We start from the raw sequence: 27,411 nt of genomic DNA on the forward strand, positions 1-27,411 counted from the left end.
AGACATCAAAATCCAGTGTAAATTGCATGTTACACACCCCCATGCAAGTATTTTTGGAAAGACAAAAAGGAGAGAAACAGTGTTTCTTCCTCTTTCTCTCTCACCGTATGTGGACGTGGCCCTAAGTAGAGATTGCTATCCTGCAATCTCTTCAGGATCTTATGTCTCAGTGCCTCTGTGTGCCCTGAAATTTGTCTTTATAAGCAACCACTGCCCCTGCTTAGCAGCTCTGTATGTATTTCTGAGGTACAGGTGTCACCAAGAAGATTCTTCTGGTAGCTGGAATAGTCTGTTCAGTTTTCTAACAGCTGTTCTCAGGGTTTATTTTCTGGGTTTACAATTTAACTCTTCAGGAACAAAAGATAGAGATAACTTATTTCATGCATATAGATGGGCTTTGCAGTTTATTTCTTCAGTCAGGTAACAAGTGAATATGCAATGGTAAACAAAATAATGAAACCCTACTTGTATTAATCCTGCTGCTCAGGGTCATTTGGCTTAGGTTCGGGATAATTCTGTAGACCTCTTGAATCACAGAGGCTTTCCTTCTGGTCCAGGTTAGTATAATTCTTCCTTTCTCCCACCTTAACTCTTTGTGTAGTTAAACACCACATTTTCCCTGACTTACTCAATTTTCTTCTGTTTTTAAAGAGAGAGTTGCGGTCTTGACTGTCATTGCAGAGCAGGTGGATATTATCTGATCTCAGTCCCCAGTAACCTGCAGAAGGATAGGAGAAACTGGGTCTTGGTCTTTACCTGTTTGTCCCAGAGAACTTCCACCTGCGTTAGTGAAGCCTTGCAGCTGACTCTGCTCCTGATTTGCCAGGAATTCATTATACCCTCACTAGCTAAAACCTTCCTGCTATGGCAGTCCGTCACTCAGCCATTTCTTAATATCTGTGGGAATCTATTATGTGAATGGAGACAAATTCCACAAGGCTGAATGGGAAACGAAACACGAATTCTTGACTTGTCATAATATATGCCCTCAAAGAGAAGAATTTTGCAATGTTAGAAGATTCTACTTTACAACTTCAAATTCTGTACATACAGGATTTATTTAAATGGAGCATGAAATAGCTTATTTCACACTAAGCTTTTGAATCTGAAATCCACTTTTTATTCACCAATTTTTAAAATACTTTTGAGTAAATGGTGTAGAATTCAGGATATTTTTTGCTACTTTTACTAGAGTGTTGAAATGCCTGGTCTCATAGTTGGCATACTACTGTTGCATTTATACATTCCTTACAGTATCCTCTGTTTCAGGATCATATCAGGTTAAAATAATTTCCTGTACTTTCACACCGTAGTGAACCGTGAAGACACTTGTACTAAAAATACAGCCTTGTTTCTTTTGTTATTACTAGATATTTTTAAAAGCCACAGTCCATTCTATGCAATGCAGCAAAGTACTGTTGTATTACTAACACAAAAATGTCATTACTTAAAGAGTAAGGCAGGGGGAGCAAGTTAACTACAAAAAAGAAATTATTTAATACGCGAAAGTAACAATAAGGAGAATAAAAGGGGGGTCAAAATTATATGTTATTTAAATACAAATCAGAGCTAAAAGGATTATTTTAGTGCCCATTCTTTATGGAAAAGGTATTTTAAAGGGTTTTGTTCTGAGGCTGGCAATCTTTCATAGCCCTGAAGTTGTTTCATGATTTAAGCACACTTTTGGCAAGAATTGGGCCAAATTTCAGCAAAGGACTTAACATAGAAAAGCATTTAAGCACATGCTTAAGTTTTGTTGAATCGAGACTATCACATACAATGTGTATGTATTACCTTCCCAGGCATTAGTCTGTTGGAAGTGGTACCACCTTTGCTTTGCTAGAAAGGGAATAAATGGGCCCCATCTTGATCATTAACACCATTATGAAAATAGCACTTGATTTTCAGGGGAGCAGTAATGTGGACTAAAGTTTCCTACACCATATATGATTATATTACATCTACAATTCATGATGCTCTTGGATATGGCAGTGCTGTGTTTTAGAGAGAGAGCAAATGGAAACACAATATGCTTCACACTGATGTTTCTTAAAAATGAATTTTCTCACATCATCATATGGGTCTACATCAACTATAGATTTGAAAGTTTCTGTATTAAGAAGTTGCAGGCTAGTATCATAAGTACAAAACAAGTCATTACCAATGCACAGTACCACTTTAGTCTGCACAGTGCCACAAATAATCTGATGAGCGTTTTCCTCTTCTATAACAGCTGCTTGGAGTGCCCAAGTTTGGAGCTTTACATATTTCAGAAATAGTTGTTGCTGGGTTTATTTCATACATCTAGTAGACTCCTCCCAGCATTTTATTGATTGAACTGCACGCTTCTAGCGCTTTCTGTCAATGCCCTCCTTCATGACACTGCCTCTGCAAATATCTTCTGAAGAAGTTGCTTGTCCCAATTAAGGCAGTCAAAGAAGACTTTTGAACTAATTAACCAGATGCACGTCCTTTGTCTTGTGCTTTAAGAGAACATATACCAAAGGTTTTGCTCACTGTCTCATTCTACCCTAATCCATTGGGCTAGCTGACACCAATACTCAGCTTTAAGTCAGGAGCTACAGTTAGAGCTAAGTTCATTAACTTCAAATTAAATTTATTCCTTTAGGATCTCACTGTATTAATTTTTAGGGTCTATTGTTTTTGTTACTGAATTACCTAATGTAATCTGCACATCGTGTTTGCCTAATGACAGGCAAAACCTATAACTGGTATTTGCTTCAAAGCTTTAATTCTCTTCTGAAATATGTGTTCCAGACTCATATTCTCAATGAGTCATGGAGCTTGAAGCAGAAGTCCTTCCCTTGTCAAAAGAAGGTGAAGTATGAATGAGTTAAAGCATGAGCAAGTAGTAATGGCTGAGCACCATCCAAGCTATGATTGACCTCACTGGGTAAATCAATTGCAAAGTAATATGACTCATTTTACCTCACAATGAGAGACTATTAAGAAAACTGAATTACCTTTACCTTTCTGTGGTCTATCAGCATGAGTACAACTGCTGCACCTGATCTCATCCTCAGTAATTTGCCATGTTGCTTGTTGCCCTCCTTTGAGAAATTCCAGCTGGAGTGATGTAGACATGCCTCCTTAGAAGTGCTCCTGCTTCAAACTGATGTGATTCAACACAGGATTTTTCTAAATCCAACAGAGTATCCTTCTACTAATTGGGGATTGACCAGAAATACTCTACATCTGAGCAGCTTAGCCATCTTAGTCCTCAAAAGGCTGGAAGTACTCCTCACATCCCTATATAAAAGGAAATGCAGTTTTTTCACAGGTAAAGACCTACTAGCAGATGTTAGTTCTCTAGAAAGAAACATAACATTTTTTAAAATTACCGGTTTTGCCAGCTGAGCCTTAGCCTGAATAGCCATGCCAGAAATCCTGAGACAAGTGAGGTTAATTTGTTCTTAAAACAAACTAGCGCTCGCGATAGGCATTAAGAATTGATCTTTTCACAAGGGCTCTGTTTGTACTGTGTAAGGATTTTGCAGAGTGCTGTTCACAGGTGGTACATCAGTTTTGAGCACAGGCAATTCTCTAGTCAGAATTGTAGGATTAACCTAATTTTCTTTTTAAGGATTCTAAATCAGAAAAGATTTTTATATCAATGGGAAATTAGGCAACTGTGGTCTATGAATATATCTGCGCTGTGTATTGGTTCTGCTCCTTCTGATGGGAAACCATAAGACCCACATGTTCCCCTTCTCATATGGCAAAAGTGATGAAAGTGTGTTGTTGTCCTTGGAGTGATCAAATATACTCTACATTTACATCAGTATGTGCTTCAAGAGTGTTGACTTGAGCAACAGATTTGCCTGTGTTTTTCCTCCACCTGAGAGGAGCTTTGCCAGGCTAGCAGGACAGACATCAGAAATATGCATTCTTTCCATTTCCTCTTTATGATGGTTCATTTTCTCTTTATTATCGCAACTTTTGCAGAAACTAGCAGAGCATTTCAGAGTCTGGAGAGAAGAAAGTACCTATCTCTTTGCTGAGAGACAGCTTTGTCTTTAGGCTTCATTATAATTATACTGGAGCCTTGTGGAAAGAAGGTGTTTCTTTCCCTCTGTGTTAATGTAACCGATGTTCTAAAAAAAGACGGTAGACTTTCTGCCTACTCAAGTATGGGAAGATAGATCCCATCAGCTTCAAAGAAGGATCTAAAGTCTAAGAATGACCTGAGTTTCTAAGTCTCACATCCTAGGGACAGTGCTCAATGCACTTTGATCACCTTTTTTTCTTTTTTTTTTTTTTTTTAATCTAGCTTTCTGATGGGTGAGAAAAGGTGTACTAGACTTGAATGAAGATTTCAAGCAATCTGTATTCAAGTATGTCCACATAACATGGAAGACAATGTACTGTTACCGTTATTCTAACTTCAGGATGGGTTTATTTGGTTGTGTATACCTTGTGAGGAAAAGGCAGAGCCTGTTGACTCCTGTGAAACACAAAGAGGGGTTTACCAAGGTATGATCAGTTCAGCCTCTTCCTCATAACAACTTCAATAGCAGAACAGATACACAGGGATGTGGGAGGATTTTGAAAACACAACTGTCTAGCTCGCTTTGCTGAGGACTGACTTAATTCACCCAAAATTAGGGACCTTGGTCAATTTGGCGGTGTCTATCCTAATGCTAGCTTCCTCTCTGAGTTTTGGTCATTCATCCAGGATGATGCATGAGCTATATTAAACAAGAAATGAACTGTATTAAAATGAGGCTAAGGCAACTAGTGAAAACAAGTGTTTGGATATGAGGCAGTGTCTCCGTCTCCTGCCCCCCAGTTATTTATTTATTCATTTTGTTAAGCAAAATCAAAAAAGTATAACCCTCCAGTATCAAAAGCTTGACTAAAAGCATAATCCTCTGCAGATAAGTCTTTAAATCCTTTGGCCACTAAGGGATCCTGAGACATTCTTCCTGAGTGGTAAAGACTTCCATCCTCAGTTTTGGTACCGTGGCTTTCCGCCCGTGAAGAAAAGCTACAGACACAACAGGTTAGACTGAAAGCATTTGTGTTTCATCCAGGCCTCTCTTCTTTCTTTGCACAGTTTTTCCTAAATATTATTATTCCCAAAAATTATTCCAAACATAGTAGCAGATTTCTAATACAAAGATACTGATACAGAGAACTGTCTCCTGCTTTCCTTTTCTTCACTTTTCTTCACAGAAGAGAAGCAGGTGTATGCATGGCACGATCTCACCAAGTAAGGGATTTTCTTGGTGTGTTCTTATTCCAGAAAAAACTATATTTTTTCCAGTTCATAATCTTTATAAATCAAAGCGTATGGTGGCAGTGAGTTCTTCTACATTGATCCAGTAAGTAAAACAGCAGTCAAATACAGCAGAACAAGTACTTCTTGGGAGTAGAAGAACTGGAAAAACCTAGTTTAATGCAAAACTTTCTCATGTGAAACATCTCAGGTCTAATAAAGTGACTGAGCTCATATTGCAACCTTTCCCTTCAACAGGAGGGACTAAAGGGACCTTTTCTGTATCTAGCTTATGTTCAATATTCTTAATGAAAGGATATCTTGGTGAGCTTTACCACCTTGTCTCATTTGGTTTTAATTAACCAACATGATATGAAGGTCTGAGAAGGGAAATGACAGCCATATAGCCTATAAAACCAAGATTACAAGACTGTAAGACCAGGCTAACTTTCTGTTCTCTAAGGATTTAAGTATTCAAGACACTATATGGAATATAACAACAGTAGGATTTAATGAATATAAACTAGATTCATTGAAATAGTTGTGGCAAAATTTAAACACCAGTACAGAAAACACCATTTTTCTGCAGATACTGAGTGGAAGCAGGAGGATGTTGGTTATTTAACATGAGGTGCATACCACAGAACAGCAAATCCACTGGAAATGGCATTTATTTGAATGTTTTCCCAGTCTGTGTGATTCCATATACAGTTTTTATTATTATGAAGACTTTGTGGACATGAATGCTTTATCTGAATTAGGACATAACGCACATGCACACACAAATACATATATATGTGCACACATAGCTACACAAATTCAGATGGGATATCAATTGTTCCCTCCGGGTGGATGGCAAAGGATCGTGCTTTGTGACTATCTACCCTGGCAGTAAAGATGAAAGTGCACCACAGGAAGTGTGCCAGCCTAGATGTTTTTCAGCACTGTGTGCATGTTAGAGAAAAGTGTGGCTTAGGAAAGAGCTGCAGAGACAGGTTCAGGTTCTCCTCCCATCTGCTCCAGGGGTATCTTGGAGTATGTCACTAGTCATGAAACAAAAAATATATTTATATGGTTTTATGGGCATGTTATACATAACTTTGCCAATTTTCACAGAAAAGAAAAGCCATTTTTTCAAAGCACCAGAGCTTATAAAGATGGTGAAATGTCAAACTAAATCAAATCTCAGTTCCATGCAAGGTAGAAAAATCATATATTACCAGCAAGTTTTCTAAATAAAATCATGGTGTATCGTCTCATATACATACAAAAATGGTTAAAGTAAAAAAGAATTACAAGTATCATGGAAAATGCCTAATGTGTCCACAGTTGGCAATATCCTTTCATGTGTCATACTTATTATTCATTAGTAACAAAACAAAACACCAAAAAAAGAAAAGAAAAAAAAAAAAGACATTGAGATCAAGCAATGATAACTTGTAGCAAAAAGGAAAGTTCTAGGTCTGAACTCTCCTGAAGTTTATGGCTCATGTAATAAAAGGTTTCAGTTCATTCCATTGAAATACCAAAGCAGGAATCACCTGAAATTTCATATCATGTCAGATCTCCCCAGAAATTCGTGATAACAAATTCTATGTTATTAATTTTTTTTCTTTTCCCCATGGGGAAGGATCAATCTTATTTCATATGTTTCTGGAAGTAAAACTTTTATAAAAGAAGCTCTACAGAACTTTCTTAATGTTTGCGGTTTTGAAAAACAGAAACAAAGCTAAATAAATGGAAAATTTTATACTTTGCAAAAACACTTGCTGAGTGTTGTTACTGTCATACTGTTCCCTGATCTCATGAGAGCTGACAGATTTGAAATGAGAGGGAAAAATAATTGCCTCAGAACCACTACAGTCATAATTACGTTTCCTTCAGTTTCCAGGAAGCAGTCCTGAGCAATAGCAAAACAGAAACCTTACAAAACCAATCAAAATTCTCATTTCACAGAATGGCTCCTAAAATATCTATATGAAATTGGATATTCTGAAGAGCACTTGGGCTACACAGAACCAAAGATGCAGCTGTTGTTATGATTAAGCTCATTGAGTCAGACAAGCTACTGAGTCCCAACTTCTGTCGCCTCACTTTTTTGCTATTTTTCTCCTACTTGACCTATACCAAGGTTGCCACCCAAGGTAGGATGCCATCAAGAAAAGATAATATCTATTCAGGCAATAAACTATTTAATGCCAATTCACTCTCTAGGTCCATCATTTTTCCATATTGCCGGGAAAATCATATTCCTGGTTTATTGAATTGCCCACATCAACCTGCTTCATGACCATTTCCACTGAATCTCACCTCTCATATACAATGTGACTATAAAGCACCTATCATATTTTAAACACATATATGTTATATAATAAATACATTAACATGTGCTTTATATAACCGTATTAAAGCTGGGTCCCTGATTTCAGTCAACTATTCCTGATACTTTAAAATACACATTTTGGCTGAAAGATATTGCTTATGAAATTCTGATGAAATTCCATCAATATTTTTGGCAAAAACAGAAAAATAAAAATCCCAATTTTTTATTTTTTTAAAGAACTATATTTTTCTTTAAAATGTATGAATGTTGGCACCTCGGATAGATTTAAAAACTCAGGCAAAAATGAATATTTTATTTCAGATATAACTACCTGTGTTGCTTGATACAAACTTAAGGGAGTATGTAGCAATGACATATTTTGTTTAAAATTTAGAAATTGTGGGGTTTTTTTCATATTTCAGATCAGCCTGCCCTTTCTAACACCAATTGTTTTAATAGCTCTGCATGGAGTATACCTCTTTTAGATGTCCACTGTGCATTCAATATTAACATTGATTATGAATGAATATTTAATGTGAATATTACTTGTATTAATGTTATTTATCAAAATATTTAGTTTTCTATTGTCATTTCTTGTTCCTTTTTGCTTATTCAGTTCAAGGATAGTTCAAATTTAAGGACAGGCTTGCTTTTAGTGAGGGTAGAACATTCAGAATCACTTTGAACACGGAACTTTATATCTTGAATAGTGGAAACTGTTTAAACATTAATATTCCACAACTGTATACCATAGCATTAATACAAATATATCCTGTAATAAGCATGGAGAAAATGTAATCATCAGATACCGGTAAGCGACGAGCATGGGCAAACGTATGTATTTAATAGAAACGGCCTTTATCTTGTAATCAGCCAGCTCAGATAGATACTCTTGAATTGAAGTAACGTGCCTGTGTGGATCCAAACGCACACCAGAACCTTTACTTATGGTGTTTTAAGCATCTGCAGACATCATCTGCAGACAGCAAAAGCTTATCTGTATTTTTGCTACTGTGAACGTCAGCCCTGGCTGGTAGATCCCGCTCACTTTCTGAGAGACACTTCCAGTCTCTCCCTCCTTCCTCTGGCAGAGGCCTTCCTCTGGCCTGCTCCTGCTCCGAGGGGGTTTGGAAGCACTCCCTGGCGAGATGGAAAGAGCTGTTACAGAAACTACCAGTAAAAATTTGTAAATCCCACTCATAGTTTGCCAGAGGGCACGGGGTTTAGGTGGGTGAAGCTTTTCAGCTTCAGGTCCCGGATCGCCTTTTGGTGATTAGCTCCTGTGGGCCACGGCTCCCCCAACGCTGCCCATTCGTGTAAAAGAGGCCGTGCCCCGCTCCCTTTACCCCATGGCTGCAGAGCGGCAGCGGCTGGTCTAGATGTTTTCCTTATTCTCCAGTCTCTCCAGTGAAGAAAGGCAAGGACCGTACCACAGGTGTCCTGAGGCACACATGCCTGCTTCACAGGCCTTCGTTTACACCACCCTGAAGTAAAACTGCAGGTATTTTAACCTACACTGTTTCTAGAGTTTCCTTTTAGCGCCTTATTACAAGAGTTAAACCCTTTGGTGTCCATTATTAACAGCTAATCTGACCCTGTTTGCACAGTGTGAAAACCACTGAAGAGACTGATGACAACTGTAAAGGTTTTATTTTGACACGCAGGAAAATAGGGAAGGGCTTGCCTGGACTGAGACTCCAAAAGATTGTGCCACATCCAACTGCTACTAGTAACATGAAAATGATTGTCCAAGGCAACTAAAAAAAAACAATATAAGGAGAGAAATATATACTTGATTTTTTTCTTTTTCAGAACCACACAAGAAAGAAAAAATGATGGAAACTGGTGAATATGCTCCCCTTTTTATCTTACTTTTTGACTATCCTACTGTTTAAAATTAATTCATGTCAGAAATCAATATTTCCTATTTCTTTCTTTTTTTTACAGCCAAAACAGCAAAGAAAGAAGTAAAAGCACGTGGTAAGAACTGTGAAAGACAGTAAGTCTCATTTATCTGGTTCAATTTTAAATTAGGACAGGATTATGTAAAGGGACAAAAAAAAGTGAAGCCAGAGATAAAGATTTGCTGGTTTAATCAAAGTTACTTGAGCAAATGAATGGCTGCGGAGCATCCATGCAGCCATTTGGTTTTCTGGAACTGGGATCTGATCAAATCTTGCTGAGAATGACGAGAGTGATAATTTTTTATTTCAGCCATGAAAAGGTTGATCTTTTCAAGCAGGAAGGGGGCCTGCTTAAAGGTTACAGTAAATGAATGGAGAACAAAACACAAAATAGGAGCTCCAGAGCATGAAGGGGAGGAAAAATATAGGTTGATTTATTTGGCTTTTATTCCAAGCACCCATGCCTATGTATTTTATTGTTGTAGCTAGGTGTTCTTTTTACTGACTGGAATCTACTTCTCCAGTTTATCCAAATTTGGAAGAGCATAAAGATTTTAACTTCTCTTACAGCCAAGGTTGATGACTCATTCATCAGATGACTCTATTTTCTGTGATATATATTCTGAGCAAAAAATACCTACGGTAGACAGTCAATTTATAGAAAAATGAAACTGTCCTTTTCTGTAGCATAAAAACCTGTCACAGTGCTTCAGAATGGAGGTGTGAATAATGGAGAAAGAGAAACGTGGTAGTTTGCTTAATTTGGATTTAGTTAATCTAATTAGGAAAAATAATAAACAAATTAATCTCAAAATAATATATGTTCAGGGAAAACTTTTGAAAGTGGATCTTCCCCTGTATCACTATTAGAAGATTTCTGTGCTTTGAATTTTCATCAAAGTCAAAAAACCCACATCCTTAACTTCTCCAAATTACTGAAACTATTAAAAGGAGATTTCTATTGCATACCCTCCACCTATGTTTCATATGTGCCTGTTCTGAAACCTGTTTTTACTCCTTCTCTCATCCTCATTACTTGAAAATAGTGGACCTATTGAAGCTCCATATTGACCTTGTTTCCCATTGCTTTTAATCTGCAGGTCAATTAGTCATCTGCCATGAGACTATCAAACAAGCAAAATGTGTGTGTTTCAGTTGTCCTCTGCATAGAAAAAAATGAATGCCTGCTCTGCATAGATAGGTCGCATATTGACCAAGGAGAGAGGTGTTAGGATCAATCTCAATTTATTTATGCATTTGCAAAACTTGTTTGCTGGAATGTTTTCTTTTGTTTTACAGCATCCGTTGAGACTGTGAAGTCAAAGGGTGGGTAACTTTGTTTTTAAAACTGAAACAGAAAAATGCTGTTGTTGACTACTGCTAATGAAAAAGCTTCTTGTGACAAAACTGCTAACAAATGACTTACATAAAACAAAGCAGACCTTTTAAATTATAATGGCTCCTTCCTTGCAGCACCTCAAAGCACCTCAAAAAAAAGGTGTCTTTTCCCTGAGCTGTCCATAGACTAATAAACTGTAAGTCTCCAACTATATAAAATTCAGTTTCTTACCCTAGCTCAAACCGTAAGCTTTTTGTGAAAGGCAAAAAGGAGAAGTAACCAACCTTCTATAGAGACATGACACAAAGAGTAATATTTCTCTTTTTGCCAGCTGCAGCACAAATCCAGTGACCGAACAGTTGTTTACTTTACTGTGTCCAGGCAGTTTTACAGGGAGGTTCGGTGAAACAGTTTTTGCCTTCCTTTTGTACAAGAACTGCCCATGTGAGAAGGTGGGAGGTGTGGAAGCACCAGCGCTTGCTCCAAAGGTTGCTCCTTTCCTGAAGGCACAGGGAACTGGGACTAGTGAGAAACCTCAAGGGCTTAAGTTCAAGCTGAGAAAATACTTAAATTGTTCATGTCAGCATCTGGCTTTTTACGTATATACAATGCAAGATACTAGCTCCGAATTGCCTTCAAGAACATTACAGATGCCAGTTTTATCCTAGACACAAACGGAATATGGGATAGCAAATTACAAACTGCATCTCACTCTCAGTCCATGTTTATTCATATAATGACCACCTTCCTTTACGTTCCCTTTCAAACAGACAAGACTGCGTGTATCAACTGCTCGGACTTGTGGTCTCTGAGCTGTCCACCGCAAGTCAAAGGCAGGGAAATAAGAATTTCCAGTTTTTAACACCCAGCTATCATTCAAGCATCTTCTTTTACTTTAGAGCTCATCTCTGAAGCCTCATTCACCAGTAAATACTGACAGAAGCAGTCAGGCTGAATTGCAAGGCAGTAAAGTGCTTTTCTGGAGCTTGAGGAAGGGTTGCAGAATTGCAGCTGTGGAGATTAATGTAAGGAAATCAAAGCTGATACATTATTCCCTTTATTAGATGTTTCCAAGTTCCCTGCTTCATGGGTAAATTCATAATGCTGTCATTGCTCTGCAGCTAATTGCATAGAGCAAAACAGAAACCAGAGTAATTTAGGCATTTGTTCTCTTTATACTCCCACCAGACAAAACAGAAAAACTAAAGGGAAAAAAAAGTACGTTGAGTTAAGCTTTTGCATTTTTAGCAAATTCTAGAGAGCCAAAGCTGAAAATAAAGGTAGTCTTGCTGCGCTGGGTGATTGAATAAAGCTTTCCCCTATTGCTTGAAGCCTTGGAGCAAATCTTTTTAATACATTCTTATTTATTCTGTAATGCCACACTATGCATATGAAGTCAACATTTCAACATCTGTGAACCCATTTCTGACAAGCTTGTGCCCATCAGGGTCTGAAAAGAAGCAAAGCAGTTGTTTCTTGCAGAATTAAGTATCTTTCTGCAAACTTGAGGTTTTCTTTGGCCACTACTGGGAAATGTTGTCTTATACCTTTTGAAATTGTTATTCACAATGATAATATTTACCCTTTTATTTAAAGTTATTCTGTTTAGGTCAGTTGTAAAGTTTACAACTGGAATTATCAGGATTTTTTGAAAAAACAGAGCTTTTACTTCTATGCTTTATTGCTGTGAATAGCCTCAAATCTTTCTAGTGAATATCATATTTCGTATTTATTTAGATAAGAAGCAAGTATTTGTATATATAATGTCTTCATCATGTCTCCAGCATTTTGCAGCATGTGAGAAAACCCCTCCTTACAAGTTATTGGATTAGGGCGTACTTGAAAAAATTTTCTAGGGCGTTTACAGTTCATTAAGGATAAATAGAAATTCTAAGTTTCTGTTATATAAAACAAGAATCATTCTGTTATTTGTGTTGTCAAAAGAGCAGTCTCACAACTGAAAATGTTGGTCTCAGACATCTCAGTTTAGTTTTACCATAGAATTAGCCTAATGTTGAACATGAAATCATTCTCCAGTATTTAAGTAAATAACAGTTTTAATTAGTCGCCAACCCCTGTTAAACAGAAATAGGTGATATGAGCTCTGGAGTAATTGTTAATTTCTGAAAAATTACTTGTTAACAAGTGATCTAAATTTAACTTTATGTTGCTACTTTTGAAACTCAAACATAGTCTGTACTCCAGGGGAAAAATGATATTTATATTAAAGTGTTACAGTTGTTCCTTTTGCCTCTTAGTAAGAATCACAAAGGAATGCTGTTATTTTCTTCTAAATATATTTCTTACGATGACGAATTCCAGTAGACTTTAATAGCTATACCTTTCACTAAGTCTGAACAAAACCATTGCTTTTCAATCTGAATTTGTTTGTTCTTTATTTACTTATTTCCCATTTTTCTGACATTAATACATTTAGGCTTAGTAGCTCTCTGGGTGCAATGGTTTCCAATATTCAGCAGCTGCTGGCAAGTTTTAAAATTCTTAAGCATATTCATGGAAGGTAAACAGTCCTGTGAGGAAAAAGTGAGGGTTTTGATGAAATTCTCATATTTCATATTAAAAAATATGAATCTGCTGGCATAGAAAGAGGTCTGTGCTCTTCCCACTAGCTTGTACTTCTGATGAACTATCGGGCTCGTATGAACTTTTGTTGCATTTTCTTAAAAAAGGTTCTGTAACGCCACCATGGCAGGGAATTTTTTCATTTCTCCATGTAACAGAAAAGTTCCTAAATCATAATAGACACTTCTTAGGTTCATGTTTTCTTGGTATTAGTAATGTCCTGCCTCTCTGACCTCAGGGTTCAGCAAGTGAAGTGTTTGTTGTCTCCAGTCAGAGTGATTTCGTTTAGCTTTCCTTCACACCGAGCAAACATTTCAAAATAGCTTTAAAATCAGTGACATTTTGGAATGCATATTTCTGGTGTGGATGCTAGTTATGCAACCTGACTCTTTTGGGATAAAAATATTCTGACAAATTTGATTGTAGCCTACCACTATTGAGACTGCAGAAATATTTGACTCATGAATTGCTCTCCTGGCTACTTGCAGCACAAAACAATGTCTGCTAGGCTGTCTGCCATTTGATTCTGAAGGGCTATGACGGAACCAGAGAAACAATTATCATAGAAATCACTTATTTGATCTACATTATGCCAAGTGGTCAAGAATTTCACTGAGAAATAAAAAAATACACATTGGAGTCCAGACTCCATTTACTTAATCTATTTTTTTTTAACTGTAATTTACTGAAAATATGGATCTCTGACAAATTTCTACTTTTTCTGTTATTTGCATTAGTTTTAGTTTGTATTATTTCGGGCAAGGGATTTGGGTGGGTTTGGTTTGGTTTTCTGGAGGTTTTTGTTGGGTTTTCTTTTTTTAACATCTGATATTCTTCTGTGAGGAGAAAATTATAACAAGTTAAAATACATCCATGTTACTTAAGTCATATGGCTAAAGGATCAGCTTCTCAAATCAGGAACACCTGCAATGGAACCATTTTTTACAAAGAGATAATTTTTCAGGCTGCCACTCAGAAGTGGCAAGAACTTTGAAAATGCCCAGTGGAAGGCATGAAATCTTGAGCTACTCGGAAAACTTTTCCCTGTTCTAATAGAAGCAAAACAAACCTTCTTTAGAATCTTGTTCCAAACAGACACTATGTGTGCAGGCTTTCTATTTATACAGACTGTTACCTTGATGATGAAAGACCTCTCAGCATTACCAAATTAGCTCACACCTCCCTTCTCAAAAAGCAAAAGGAATAATGTAATGTCCTGTTTGTTCTTCCAGATACTACTCTGCCATGTCCAGACGATGCCACTTGGCAGTTCCCAAAAGTTACTAGAGCTCTGGTCTGTGTCAGCAAGTTCTTCTTTACAAACACTCACTCACAGAAATGTCGTAGAATTACTGAATGCACTGATAGCCAGAATACTATTAATAGTACTAGTTGTTGTTTTTAAACAGCAAGCTCAACACTTCTCAAGGATGGCTGGTTCCTTCATCATAACTCTGCTCATGGTCTACCACCACCACATGAATTTGATAACTCTAAATACCTGACCTTAGAAAGCTGTTTTGCTCTTCTAGCCTGCAGTTCAGTATCCAGAAACTACTTTCAATTTTTCTTCCATCAGTATTCTGGTTTTCAGAAATTGAACAAACCAAAACTGCTTTAGCTATAGCTAAAAAGGATAACACGATTTGTAGAAAACAACAGTTCTCAAGAATTCATTTTACTCTTACTGTAGCTGCTTTTGCAGCTTTAGATGCTAAAAATACATTTTGGAATGCATATGGGACTGGTTTCTGGTGCCCCTTTTTGTATCCTTTTTTCCATATTAAAATAAAATTATTCTTCAAGATGTTGACCTTTTCAGCAAGGTTTTTAGAAGCACTGTGATATTGGTTTGCTCGGTGGCAGGGCTCAATGCCCAGATTTATCTAGGCTTGTAGGTGTCTAGTTTACTGCTCATTCAAGTAGCCCTGCTGATCTGGGCCTAAGTAACATGGATGTTAATAGCAGAGATCTACAATAAATATGAAGGGACTTTGCTCCTCTTTGACTTTCTCTATGTCCAGCAACACCAATACAAAGTTAGGTATATGGATAGAAATAGAGTACTTACTATTTTTTTTCCGTGGATCCAGTCAGTCATCCTTTCAGCCTAGACTTGATTTACAGGCAAACTGAGGATTATCTTCAATAAAATAAGTTACCTGAGGTAACGGAGGTGCAGAGGTGCAATATTTCCCCATTTTCATGGAGCTTGCACACAAACACCCACTCACCCCACAGCATCCTGGGATGAACAAGAGCAAGTGCCAAGGGAGTGATTGATGTGTGTGAGTTCGTCCATCTTTAAACTCAACGTGAAGCAGTTCATCTGTCCAGACCCGACATTTCACTGAGTCTCAGGAAAGGTTTCCTGCTGGAAACAGAAGATCCTGCTGTTGTCCTCCAGCCCACTTGCAGACATTGCAGACAGGCCATAGCTTACTAACGCTGCTGGTCTGCTTGGGCCATCATGCCCAGCAGCTTCAGTAGGTTTCCCTGCTGCCTGGGCTGCAAGTTCAGCCCCAGAGGGGGCCACCAGGACAGCCCTCCAAGAGCAGCGAGTGTACATGGAGGCACTTTGTAGGTCCTTTGAATTCCCTGAATTTCTCAGCATAAATAATGATAACAGAACTTGACCCTCAGTATTTACCTTGGCTCCAAAAGCCAAGGCCTTAATTTACAGCTGTGATTTGCTGTAATAAAACACTGTGTTGAAAATATTTCTGTGCTTGACAGGTTGAAATAACAAGCTGAGGGGATGTTATGTGCTGATAACTCCATAGCTGCAAAGACATTTCTGTACTTATCAGTCATTTGATGTAAATTAATTTTCACCATCCACTTTAAATCCTGCCTTTTATGCTGATTGTTTATTCTTTGCATTACTTTTAAAGTAGGCAATGACAGTGAAGCTTATTTTCTTAATGACACATTTTTTTGTCTCAAACACTGTAAGAGGATACCTTTTTAAATTAAAGCAATGTTTCTCATTCAGCATAACAGTTATAAATTATGGCTACAAAAGCTTGGCTTTACAAAAGTGAAGTGTTGGCAGTGCCACTTACACCTAAACAAATATGTTTACATATTTGCAAGACTTAATGCTGAATAATTCAATTAGATGACAAAATACATATATTGCCCTAAATATATTCAGTCATCCACAGGAAATCTCCTACATTCCCAAACCTGCCATGTAAATTGTCAGAAACTACAAAAGATGTCAGTTTCCTAAAAGAGCAGTGTCTGAAGGAATTCCATCCTGTATCTCCTCCTCTTAGATCATTGAAACCTTAGCGTGGAACCATGAATAAATAATTTCCGTCCCTTGTCTCTCAAGCTCTGCAAATCAATTTAGGAACTGTGCAAGATAAAGCTTGGGAATAATAATTGGATACGTCCAGCCATGCTGACCTGGGCTGTTACAACTGCTTTGCCCGGCATCAGTAAAGGGCTAGCAACCCTGCTGCACAAGTGCTCTGGTTCACTCCTCTCTTGCATGCAGGAACCACAGTATTCACAAGGACCAAGTTAGGCGTCTGTAACATACAGTCTGACCGTGACCCACTGTCCTCCGTGAGACTAACTTCATGCTTAAAATTAGGAAAGTGGAGGTTTCTGCTGGTGCAAACAGAAAACCACACTCATGTGGGGAACTCTGACATGGCTGGGCAAAGTAGAAACCTTCTTGCTTTGCTGCCTCCTTTGTGATGTACGCGCTGCAGTTTAGCCTCTATTCCACCTGAGATCAAGAAGACAATGCTGCTATTTATTTTCCGAAAGAAAACAGTTCCCTGTTTGCTTTTCCTCTTTTCTTTTGAAGATAGGTAAAAAATACGTATTATGTAGTCATATATCGGAGGGGAAAGGGTTTCTCATGGTTGCAAATCTTTCAAATCATTTGCCTCAAAGTAATCTGTAAGCATTTAAGAAAAGCTCTGTCTGTTGGAGCAACACTTCTGACTAGAAATCTTGCTTAAACGTTATCTTTGTTTTGCAGCAGTACCTGAAAAGCAGGAAGAAAAAGCAAAGAAAGCAGCTGAGCAAGGTAAAAAGAAAACAAAGAACGCTGGCATTATCTCTCCTAAAAGACAATGGCACAGAAACAAAAAACTCAGACAGCTGGTTGACAGTAACCTTTAAATCCATTGCTCTGCTAGTATTTGCCAGGGTGTGTTTATCAGAGCAACAGGGAATTTTGGCCAGGAAACTGGCTTTGTCCCACTTCCACAAAACTGCAACTCCCACAAAAAGCTTCAGGTGAACAAGCTGCCTGCTTCAGCTTAAAGGTCCTGTGCTGGGACTTTGTGTCTCACAGATATTGCAAGAAGCAGCTTCCTGCTCTTGTAGCCTGGGCAGGGATCAGCCTTTACTGTTCAGTATTAGAGAGTGGCTTGCAATGAGGTAAAGGGGTAAAAAAAAAAAAAAAAAGGTAAATGAGGTAAAGGCCCCCTAAAGTCAGCTGAGCTGCCTTTCTTATTCCAAATGAAACATTAGCCCCATGAAGAGCCATGAAGGTCCACTGCAGAGAAACTCAAAAGGTTTTGAGAGCAGCACTTGTAGATGTTTTTAGCAAAAAGCTTAGGATTGGTACGGATGAGGCATGTATGGGAATGCCTGGGACTGGGAACACCAGAAGAAGAAAGGATAGAAGAACTGCATGTGTTGATAGCACGTAATTTGGTGGGTCACAAAGTCTACATACAGTTTCCCAAGCCAACCAGAGCAGGAACACCAAGGGACAGTCTACACCCAGGCTGAAACAAAATTCAAGCTACTGAGTGATTGATGATCATGAACATAAAATGAAAAGGATTGGGGCCTCAAAGCATGTAGCTAAAGATGTGCCTTTTCCCATTATATACACATATTTATTATTATTGTTACTTTTAGCATTATATTCTCCATACCTGCTTCTTGTACACTTGTTAAAGGCAATCCATACTTTTTTAGGTTAGTATGGTAAGGAGCAAAGTAGTAAAACACTGGCATAAAGATCCAAAGCTTATCAACCCTGACTTCCTTTGTATGATATACATCCTCATCTATTGTATTTTGTTAGTAACTGTCTACCAAAGTGATTTTTGTATTTACTCGTGCTCAAATTGGCAATTAGAGCCCTGATGTTGAATTTGGCATTTTCAGTCTTATTATATTGGAGTTTTTCCAAACTTGCCAGTAACCTTTAGAATAAAGTTTAAGGCATATTTGCTAGTGTAGCCTTGGTCAGTTGAGCTGTTAGCCCTTTCTTTTCTCTGGTTTCTCAGCTGCAGCCTTACCCAGCATTACTCAAATCAGAGCAGGCACCCTGCAGCAGCTGTCAGCTGCTTGTTAGTTGTCATGGAAAATGTTATAATTAGGTGGGCCTTGGCCTAGATTTCAGTCATTGTTAGTCTGGGTATCTCCACACCATTTCCCATTGCTATACAAGTGCTTCCCCAGCCATCTGCACTTGCTTCCCTTCTGTTTGGCTATCTCATGCAGCAATGAGGTGGTGTTTGCTGTAAGATTTGTCCCTTCTACAATGTGCCACCAGTAGATGGGACTTTATCTGCTGCAAAATGTTTTAACTGTGCCATAAAAAGCACAGACTGAGTGGTACAAACCATAGTTTCACACAGTTGGCATTGAGCAGGGATTTCTAAACCATCGTTTGTGATGATACCCAGGGAGCTCAAAAGGGGGACAAACTATTTCCCATGACAGCAGTCAGCACCGGCAGGACTGTCTTCCCATGCCAGCAGCCATCTCGTTTCTGCAAGTCAAAGGAATAAGAGCAATGAGTAATGTCTATCGCAACTATTTCTACAGCTACTTCCAAGGACTGGCAGCAGCTCAGTTCCTCTGCTGCACAGAAGCGAACATAAACACTTTCAGATAGCACTTGCCTCTGCTTCTTATTTCTGCACCTTACATGTACGAAACTACTGCCAAGACATTGATCACTCAAAGATAAACGAGCCAAAAAAACTTTCAGGAAGTTTTTGGAATATTAGTGTGCACTTATATTTCTCATGGAAGAGTGAAATATAAGGTGATGGAAATAGCTCTGAGGCATGTTTAAGTGAAGAGAAAACTGTACCTAATTCACTGGTTCCAGGTATATGGAAGATCTGAGGAAAAGAGGCACTGCTCTTCTTAACCAGGAAAATATGAATACACCAGGAAATAGTTTTTAAACTTAAAGGGATTTTTGCCTTTTAGACTGAGAAATGAAATAATTTGCCCTGCTAGCTATTGTACACCAGGATACATGTGAAAAAGTACATGGATTCAGACCTGATCAAAATTGGGATTTGAAATGTAAGAAAAACACTAAATATAAGGGGACTTGCGGGAAAACCTGGAGTGTTGGCTGATCTATTTGTTTAGCAATCAGGACATATATTCCTTGTTTGAAACCTGAAGATTTTAGTGATAAAACTCGATGTTGCAGCTTTGACCTCAAATCCCTATGGTCTAGAAACAGGCTAAAAGGTTGTAGCAACATTTCAGTTGACTGATCTTTTATTAGTAGGAAAGCAAAGTTGCACAAAACATTTTTAACTGTTAAAAGGAGAGCAAGAAGGCAGAGAACTGCCAAAAGTGTCTAGAAAAAGATAATGCTTTAACTCTTTGCCCTCTTTGTTTGAAAAATGACGTGAACAAGTGTCAGATGGTTGCCAGGGAGTTACTGCCTGTTACTAAGGCCACTGAGAATTAATACTTAAAAGAAATAAGGAAAAGGCGAAGATTTTTTTTCTTGTGATATCCAATAGTACTAAGAAAGGAGTTAATAAACATCAGTTAAAGCAGGTCATATGAGACTGGGGGTTTTTATGCTCTTGTTGGCAGTCTGCAAGGTACTAGTTGGGAAACATGAACCCTTTTCCCATATGCTGTCAAGCAACAGTGGAGTGGAAATCATTTTTGAGATATATTTAAGCACTTAGGGGCAACATATATTTAAATACATTTTCATTAGCTGATTGTATTAAAAATAATTTCCTATGTTAACATGTATTCTAATATCTACTTTTTCTTTTCACTTTTTCTTCCCTTCTCTTCTTTTTCCTCAGATAAAGCAAAGACGAAACAAGGAAGTAAGCTATGGTTTTACATATTGCTTCTCCCTATAACTGATAAAGCAATGTCAGATTTATAAATGAAAAAAAATGTGTAAAAGCTCCTGCTGCTGATCAGAATTGCAGATTATGGTTGATTAGACAGACTAGAACTGATAAAAAAAAGGTTGATAACAATAATAATAATGGGTATGTTGAGAAATTCTGTCTGTTTAAGCCAAAGTTTGATTAAAAAAAAAAATTTTACACACAAAATTCTTCTCTACGCAGCTGCTAGGCTCATTACAGGTCTCAGTTGTGTATTCTGATGTCAACATGGGCTTAACACTGCAAATCAATACGGAGCAAGTAACACAAGTCTCTTGCGATGGGATTTGTGCTACAAGTTGTCATTTTGCCAAGTTATGGCAGACTGTCTAGCAGACCTCAGTAAGTTCAGTCCCACAGAATTTGGCCAGTGTTTATTTACAATTTAATTTCCCATTTCCAGGTCAGTCCTGGGTCATTTTCTAAATTCTTCAGCAGTGTCTGTGTTATATGCCACACTATCCTAAAACCCATTTTTTTCTCCTGGAGATGACAGCTGGCTCTGAAGCACCTTCCCAAAGTTTTCCTGGTTTGGGGATAAAACAAAGGAAGCTTGTTTGAAGTCACTTTTGTCAAGTAGTGACTTACGCTTTCAGTTCAGAATTGTTTAATGTTCTTTTTTTTTTTTTCAAACTGCATCATTGAGGTAACATCTTCTGCAACAGTTTGGGTAACTGTGTTCTTAATAATGGAGGTTCACAACAACTTTAAGTTCTTACAGGCAGGTTCCTGAAAATAAAGGGTTTATATTTTGCATTAAATATTTTATTTTGATAGAGTCATAATAGTGTAGTATTTAGCTTTGAATCGCTTAGTATTTAGATTTGAATCATAAATCACACAAACACACACACGCACACAAAGAAAAAGGACTTTGTGTGCCACTTTTTTTTTTTTTTTTCTTTTCACAGAGACCATTGCACTGAATATGGAATCTCTCTTGGGAATTTTTCATAACTTGCATAGATGGACAAGTTTTTCAGTCTTCTCAGTGTTATTTCTGTTAGTACAGATTTCTGTCATTAACTTAATATTTAAAATTGGGTGTTGACTTTTAATTAGGACTATTAGAGATACTTCGTTGCCCTGTATATGCTTCACAGACATCTGCAGTAAATAGTTTTGTCACTTTGAAAATTAGTGATTGAATCATAAACTGGTGAGTACAAAACCTGAAGGCAGAAGCAGGAGAGCAGGGGTAGATTCTAAAGCAGATGTCTGGGATGTAGTGAGGATGGAAAGAGACAGCTTTATTACAATAAAATTATACTTTTTACCTTGTTCAAGAAATCCCTTTCCCAAGTCTTCTTTAAAAATTATATTGTCTGCAAGTATTGTTTTTTTAGAAGCACAGTGTAGAAGGAGAAAAATAATGAAACATTTATCCCTTGAGGTCAGCCCCCACAGAATAGGAGTTTCAATGTCAACAGTAAATTAATTTTTTCTACTTGATGGTTAATTCTACCATAAATAAAATTGTATTATTTCTGGATTCCTTCAATTCAGATTCCCCATGAACTCAGTTTGTCTTACACAGAGCCAAGGACCAAATCATGAACAAGAAGCTTTATTGATACCATGATAAGTTACTATTGGACACAAAAGCAACAATTTGTAAATTGTGTGTGCTTAAGGCAGTAAACAATTATCACTCCAACTAACTCACTGCAGCTACTGAAAGTTTCATATCTATCTGCCAAGCACAACCGCCTCCTTATTAGGAGTCTTAACTTCTTATCTTATGTGTAGAAACCAAGAGGGTCTTCTAACAGAGTTTTTTAAGATCTAGCACTGAATTGCTGTCAAGTTTCTCAATAGAAAGAATTTTTTGCTTCAGATTTGATGGAGAACATTGTATTTTACTGTTTTCCAGAAAACATCTGTTAATTAGTTTTTGTCAGATAACAAGAATAAACCAGTGTAACCAATAGTCATATGGTTAAAACACTCATTTAACATGCAAGAATTTAAAATCCAAGTCTCTGTTCTTTCTGACTAGCCTGTTTTGGGACAGTCTAATTTGCTTTTTTATTTTCGGTTGCAAAATCCTTGGAGACCTCGGTTTCATCAGCCCAGAATGATGATCTCACATTTTGTCTGAAACAGAATTCTTGTTTTCTGCATGATGCAAATCATTTCTCATGCCTTTTGCAGGGGACTGCCCTTCCTTGTACAGTGTCCATCAAGGATGGTGTGGCCTAGCCATCTTCACTACTTGTCTATAGGCAGAATAAAAAGAACTCTTCATCTTCCTATTTGCCATTATTGTGTTGCTCTCTCAATCTGATACACATCTGACCCTCAGAAATTAATAGTTTCAATACTGTTGGACTTGCTCAGCAAGAATGGACAATCCCAGATGAGGGAAGTAGGCCACAGCCGGCTTTGATGAGTCAAAATTGGCAAAGGCTCAGTTTTGTCCTTTCTTGTTAAGAAAGTTAAAAAACTATCCTCATCCCATATTAATTTGAAGCTTGCAAATTGTGTAGGTTTCATAGTTAAATCAATAAAACATACTTTGTGGACTGAACTCTCTGAATGGAAACAGGTGAATTTCATACAACTCTTGTAATCACTCCTTTTTTCATTATTTCTTCTAATATACAGTTATAGTCTCTAATATGATCTACGTGCTTCATTCTCTTTTATGATTACATCTCATAGTTTCACTCAGTTATGGCTTCTGACTGCCACTTTACTGGTGTGAATACTTCTTTTACAGATCCTGGAAAAGAGAAAGCATTGAAATCTCCAGCTGCTACAAAAGATAAAGGTAACACAGCAGAACAAAATTGTATAAATCCCTAAGATCTATGTGCATCAAGAAAAAAAGCCTTGCAATGCATTGGCCTTTTTGTTTTTATGGTATAGTTTAGTTAAGAATTTATGACCATACTATTTCAGTAAATTTATGATAAAACTTAATTGGCATTACCTTGATCAGAAGTGCAGTTAAAGTCTTTGTAATATGAAGCATCTGTATGTAAACTGAGAAGTCTAAACTCAGAATTTAGGAACACTTGCGAACATTTGCTATTACAAGCTGCAAAGTGAAACAAGTTTTGAGCGATCTTTGTTCTTTCATCACACTTAAGAAAAGTTCGTGGTTTCACTTTGTGAGCATGCGAAAACTGATGAAAAACAGTTTTGCATTAGACGTCTAATTGGTATCATGGCTCAGTTAGGAACCATCAATTACTTGATCAATCATTATTCCAGAGCTATTAGATGTTAACCTTTTATCACTCTGGCTTGAAGATTAATAGATTATTTTTTACAGAACATGCTAAAGAAAAGGCAGGAAAGAATCCTACATCTTTAAAAGATAAAGGTAAGAATACATAATGGAATATAAAACTTGCTGAAAACCACACAAAGTAGAATGAAGATATTAATTTTAAAATAATCATTATAAATCTTTCCCATTATAAATCTTAACCAATCAACATTTAATTGGTTAAAATTTCTACAGGACGCACAGCATGAAAAAAGGGGGGGGAAAGGACATAAATAGAATATGGTGAGCCAATTAATGTTCAGAAGTCTCAAAATTATTTCAATAAATATCACAAAGCCACTTTGAGTAATGGTTAAGAACTTTTTTAAGAACTTTCTCTTCTGTACAATGCATAGTGTTTCATAGGAGCCAGTTAACAAAGTCTGAACTGAATGCTTGCATAAATCTGTGAACATAATAGGAATAAAGTAAAATTTATGAGCATATGAGTGGATAAGGTGCTTTCTGGGCTCTGTAAAAGCTATAGTTAAAAAAAACTTCATCCAGTCAACAGCCTGCAACATAACAGTTGGTGTGAATCTTTCTTTTATTCCTTATTTTTTATCAGACACTTCCCATTTCTTTTGAATTTGGTCAGAGTAGGTGGTAGCTCAGCTGAATTTCCTTTCATCCTTTATTTTGCTGGGTGCTTTTTACCCATTTTATTGCTTCCCTCCTTTCTAGAGATAGCTGTATTTGAAAGGAAAAGTGATTTATGGGTAAGTCTTATTTGACATGTTCTTTAGGTTTTTCAGGATAACAAGATCTGCCATATGGATAGACATATTAATGCTTTTTCTAAATTATAGTCATTATATGCTATTTCAAAGAAAGAACTGAATGAAGAGTTTAGTTCAACACTATGGAAAGATGAAAAAAAATCTAAAACAAAAGGAGGAATAATTTTATTACTGGACGTATTTTCAAAATCCTGGAAGCTGTGTTCATTCACTCACTCATGTTTAATTGGGCAATCACTAATTAGTCGCTTCTTTATACACAAATTAAAAGTAAATTATAATAATCTGAAAATCCTGTGGTTCATGTATTGTTCTTCTATGTGTATTCTATTCCTAATGTACACACTTCCCATTTACATGAGCTTAGTTATCTGGACCAGAACTGCATATCCAAACTCTCCTGGGATCCCATGGTCCTCTCCAAAGGCTGCTTATAATCTGTTGTTCCCTGATGAGCTTGTGCTGAAAAATTAGAGGAGGCACTTAAGTGACAGCTCTGTCCCCTCCTTCCCTGCATATGCTCAGCCGGATGCTCATTGCAAAGGATTAATGGGGGCAGGGGGGAGAAAAAAAAGAAAGAAAGAAGAGACCCAAAAAGGTTTTTCCTCTTTGGCAAAAGTTTCTTAAGAACCCATGGAAATGGATTTGCCAGCCCTGAACAGGCTTCTGTAGCATGTCCTTCACTGAGTGCTCCCATGGCGCCACTTTTAATCTCCTGGGCTCATGCTCAATAGACAGCAACTTCAATCACTGAGTTATTAACAGGTCCTTCTAACATGACAGAGGAGGTTAGACCTTCTCCACCCAGCCTTCAGAAAGGGGCAGGCCAGAATTTATTTTAAACATCAAGTGCAGGCCATGTTAATATCAGATTTCCTACACTTTAGGAAAACAAGGCAAAACAATCTCTATAAAAGTTCCACATATTCCAACATAGTGTTACCAGCTAGAGCATCACACCACATTCTTTATCGCATGTAGTGCAGTCATGTATGCACAATGCATTACTGCTGCTAACAGCAAGATCTCAACCTACTACTTGATGCTGAATACAGCTGTAAACCCACTGCAGGCTCCTGAGCCCCTGCAGGGATGTTGATGGCCAGCCCAGCTGAGCCCGGCCCCTCAGATCCTGAGAGCCCTTGCTGATGCAGCCATCGCTGTTTCCTGTAATAGGCATCAAACTTGCACAGTTCAGCGTCTGTGTCTAAAAATGCGGGTGCTGATTAGCAAGCTGAACAGCTCAGTTCAAAATATATAGGCAGTGAAGACTCCATAGGAAGCACGTATAAAGCTGTGTGAGAGAAACTCTTAAAAATCTTGGTGCCTTTCTGGGCTATGTGCTTTCCCTATTGCATTTTGGATTACTGTGCTACATAAACATATATTAGAGACAGATCTTAGAGATCTGCCAGCTCTATTCTCCTCCCTTGTCCCTGAGGGCAGTTTCCCACGGGGTCCTATTGACTAATTCCTTGAACAGCTGTAAGTTTGCTTTCCTAAAATTCAGGGTCCTGACTTTACTCTTCACCTGGCCCATATCCCTCAGGACTGCAAAATCCACCAGCGCATGATCACTGCAGCCCACGCTGCTTCCAATCTTGACGTCACCGATTAGCTCAGTTGCATTGGTGATGAACAGGTCCAGTATCGCATGCCCTCTGGTAGGGCTGTCTATTATCTGGCTTAAGAAGATATCCTCCATGCATTCCGGGAGTCTTCTAGATTGCCTACAGCTCACTGTGCTACTTTTCCAGCAGATGTTGGGTTGGTTGAAGTCCTTCAGCAGGACAAGAGCATGAGAGCGTGATGCCTCCTACAGCTACAGCAAGAAGGCTTCGTCAATAGGCTCCCCTTGGTTGGGAAGCCTGTAGTAGACACCAGCCACAAGGCTTCCTTTGTTTCCTCAGTCTCTAATTCTTACCCATAAGTTTTCAACCTGCTTTGGCTATTCTTCAGAGACAGGTCATCACACTCTATCCATCTCCTGATGTAGAGGGCGATGCCTCCGTCCCTCCCTTCCTCACCTGTCACCGCATTCCAGTCACGGGGTTCGTCCCACCAAGTTTCAGTAATTGCAACTACATCTTAGCTTTCTAGCAGCACAGTGGCTTCCACCTCCTCATGTTTGTCACCCATGCTGCAGACATTGGTCTAGAGGAATTTTAGCTGGGCTGTCAGCCATGTCACCTTCTTAGAGGAGCACCCCTTAATTCCTTTCAGGTATTTCATTGGTGTTTCCCTCTTGGCTCCTGTAACCTCAGGAGCCCCTGGCTCATCTTGGTAAGACTCCAAGTGTGCTGCACGTAGTCAGCACGTCCCAGCGCAGCATAATCCTGTATCTTGGGAGTTTGTTACTATTCATGTAAAACCAAATAAAGCAACATTTTTAGATGCGGTGTTAAACACATGTGATGATTAATGTTTGCCTGGCACCTTATGCAATAAAAGAGGCATCATCATACCTCATTCTGTTTGAAGAATGGACTACGTTTGGATGAACAAGGATGATGTCCAGATCAAAAACCTTATCATAAAGCAGACTATTTTTCATAAACTGATGCATAATGTTTTTATTTAAAGCAGAGATAAGAAAAAAAATCCTTGAATTTGGAGTTATTGCTGGGATACTCTACAGATCACAACCTCACAATGTTACCTTATCTATTTTATGAGGTGAATAAACTGTCTCCAATCTTAGAGTCTAATTTTATTGGCAGTAATAAGGAGAACAGTGGAAGAATATACTTTCCATTGTCTTGTGATAAAGGACATCTCAGGACTCCTTCTGAATTTAAAACTACCTTTCATCTTTTTCCTGAAGTAAAGAAAAGTAAAGAAGGCCACTTACAATA

General features: G+C 37.9%; 1 protein-coding gene across 1 annotated transcript in view; it reads left to right on the forward strand.

Annotated features, from left to right (window-relative positions):
• The window catches only part of TRDN (triadin), a 229,340-nt gene that overhangs the window by 137,470 nt on the left and 64,459 nt on the right, over nt 1-27,411 (forward strand). Inside the window, exons 18-24 of the mRNA XM_063329689.1 lie at nt 9,375-9,407; nt 9,510-9,542; nt 10,766-10,792; nt 17,389-17,436; nt 20,447-20,470; nt 23,262-23,312; nt 23,820-23,870. Coding sequence (XP_063185759.1) covers nt 9,375-9,407; nt 9,510-9,542; nt 10,766-10,792; nt 17,389-17,436; nt 20,447-20,470; nt 23,262-23,312; nt 23,820-23,870 — 267 coding nt within the window. The remainder of the gene's footprint in view (nt 1-9,374; nt 9,408-9,509; nt 9,543-10,765; nt 10,793-17,388; nt 17,437-20,446; nt 20,471-23,261; nt 23,313-23,819; nt 23,871-27,411) is intronic.

This window comes from Chroicocephalus ridibundus, chromosome 3 (genome assembly GCF_963924245.1).
Source record: "Chroicocephalus ridibundus chromosome 3, bChrRid1.1, whole genome shotgun sequence".
Taxonomy (NCBI): Eukaryota; Metazoa; Chordata; class Aves; order Charadriiformes; family Laridae; genus Chroicocephalus; species Chroicocephalus ridibundus.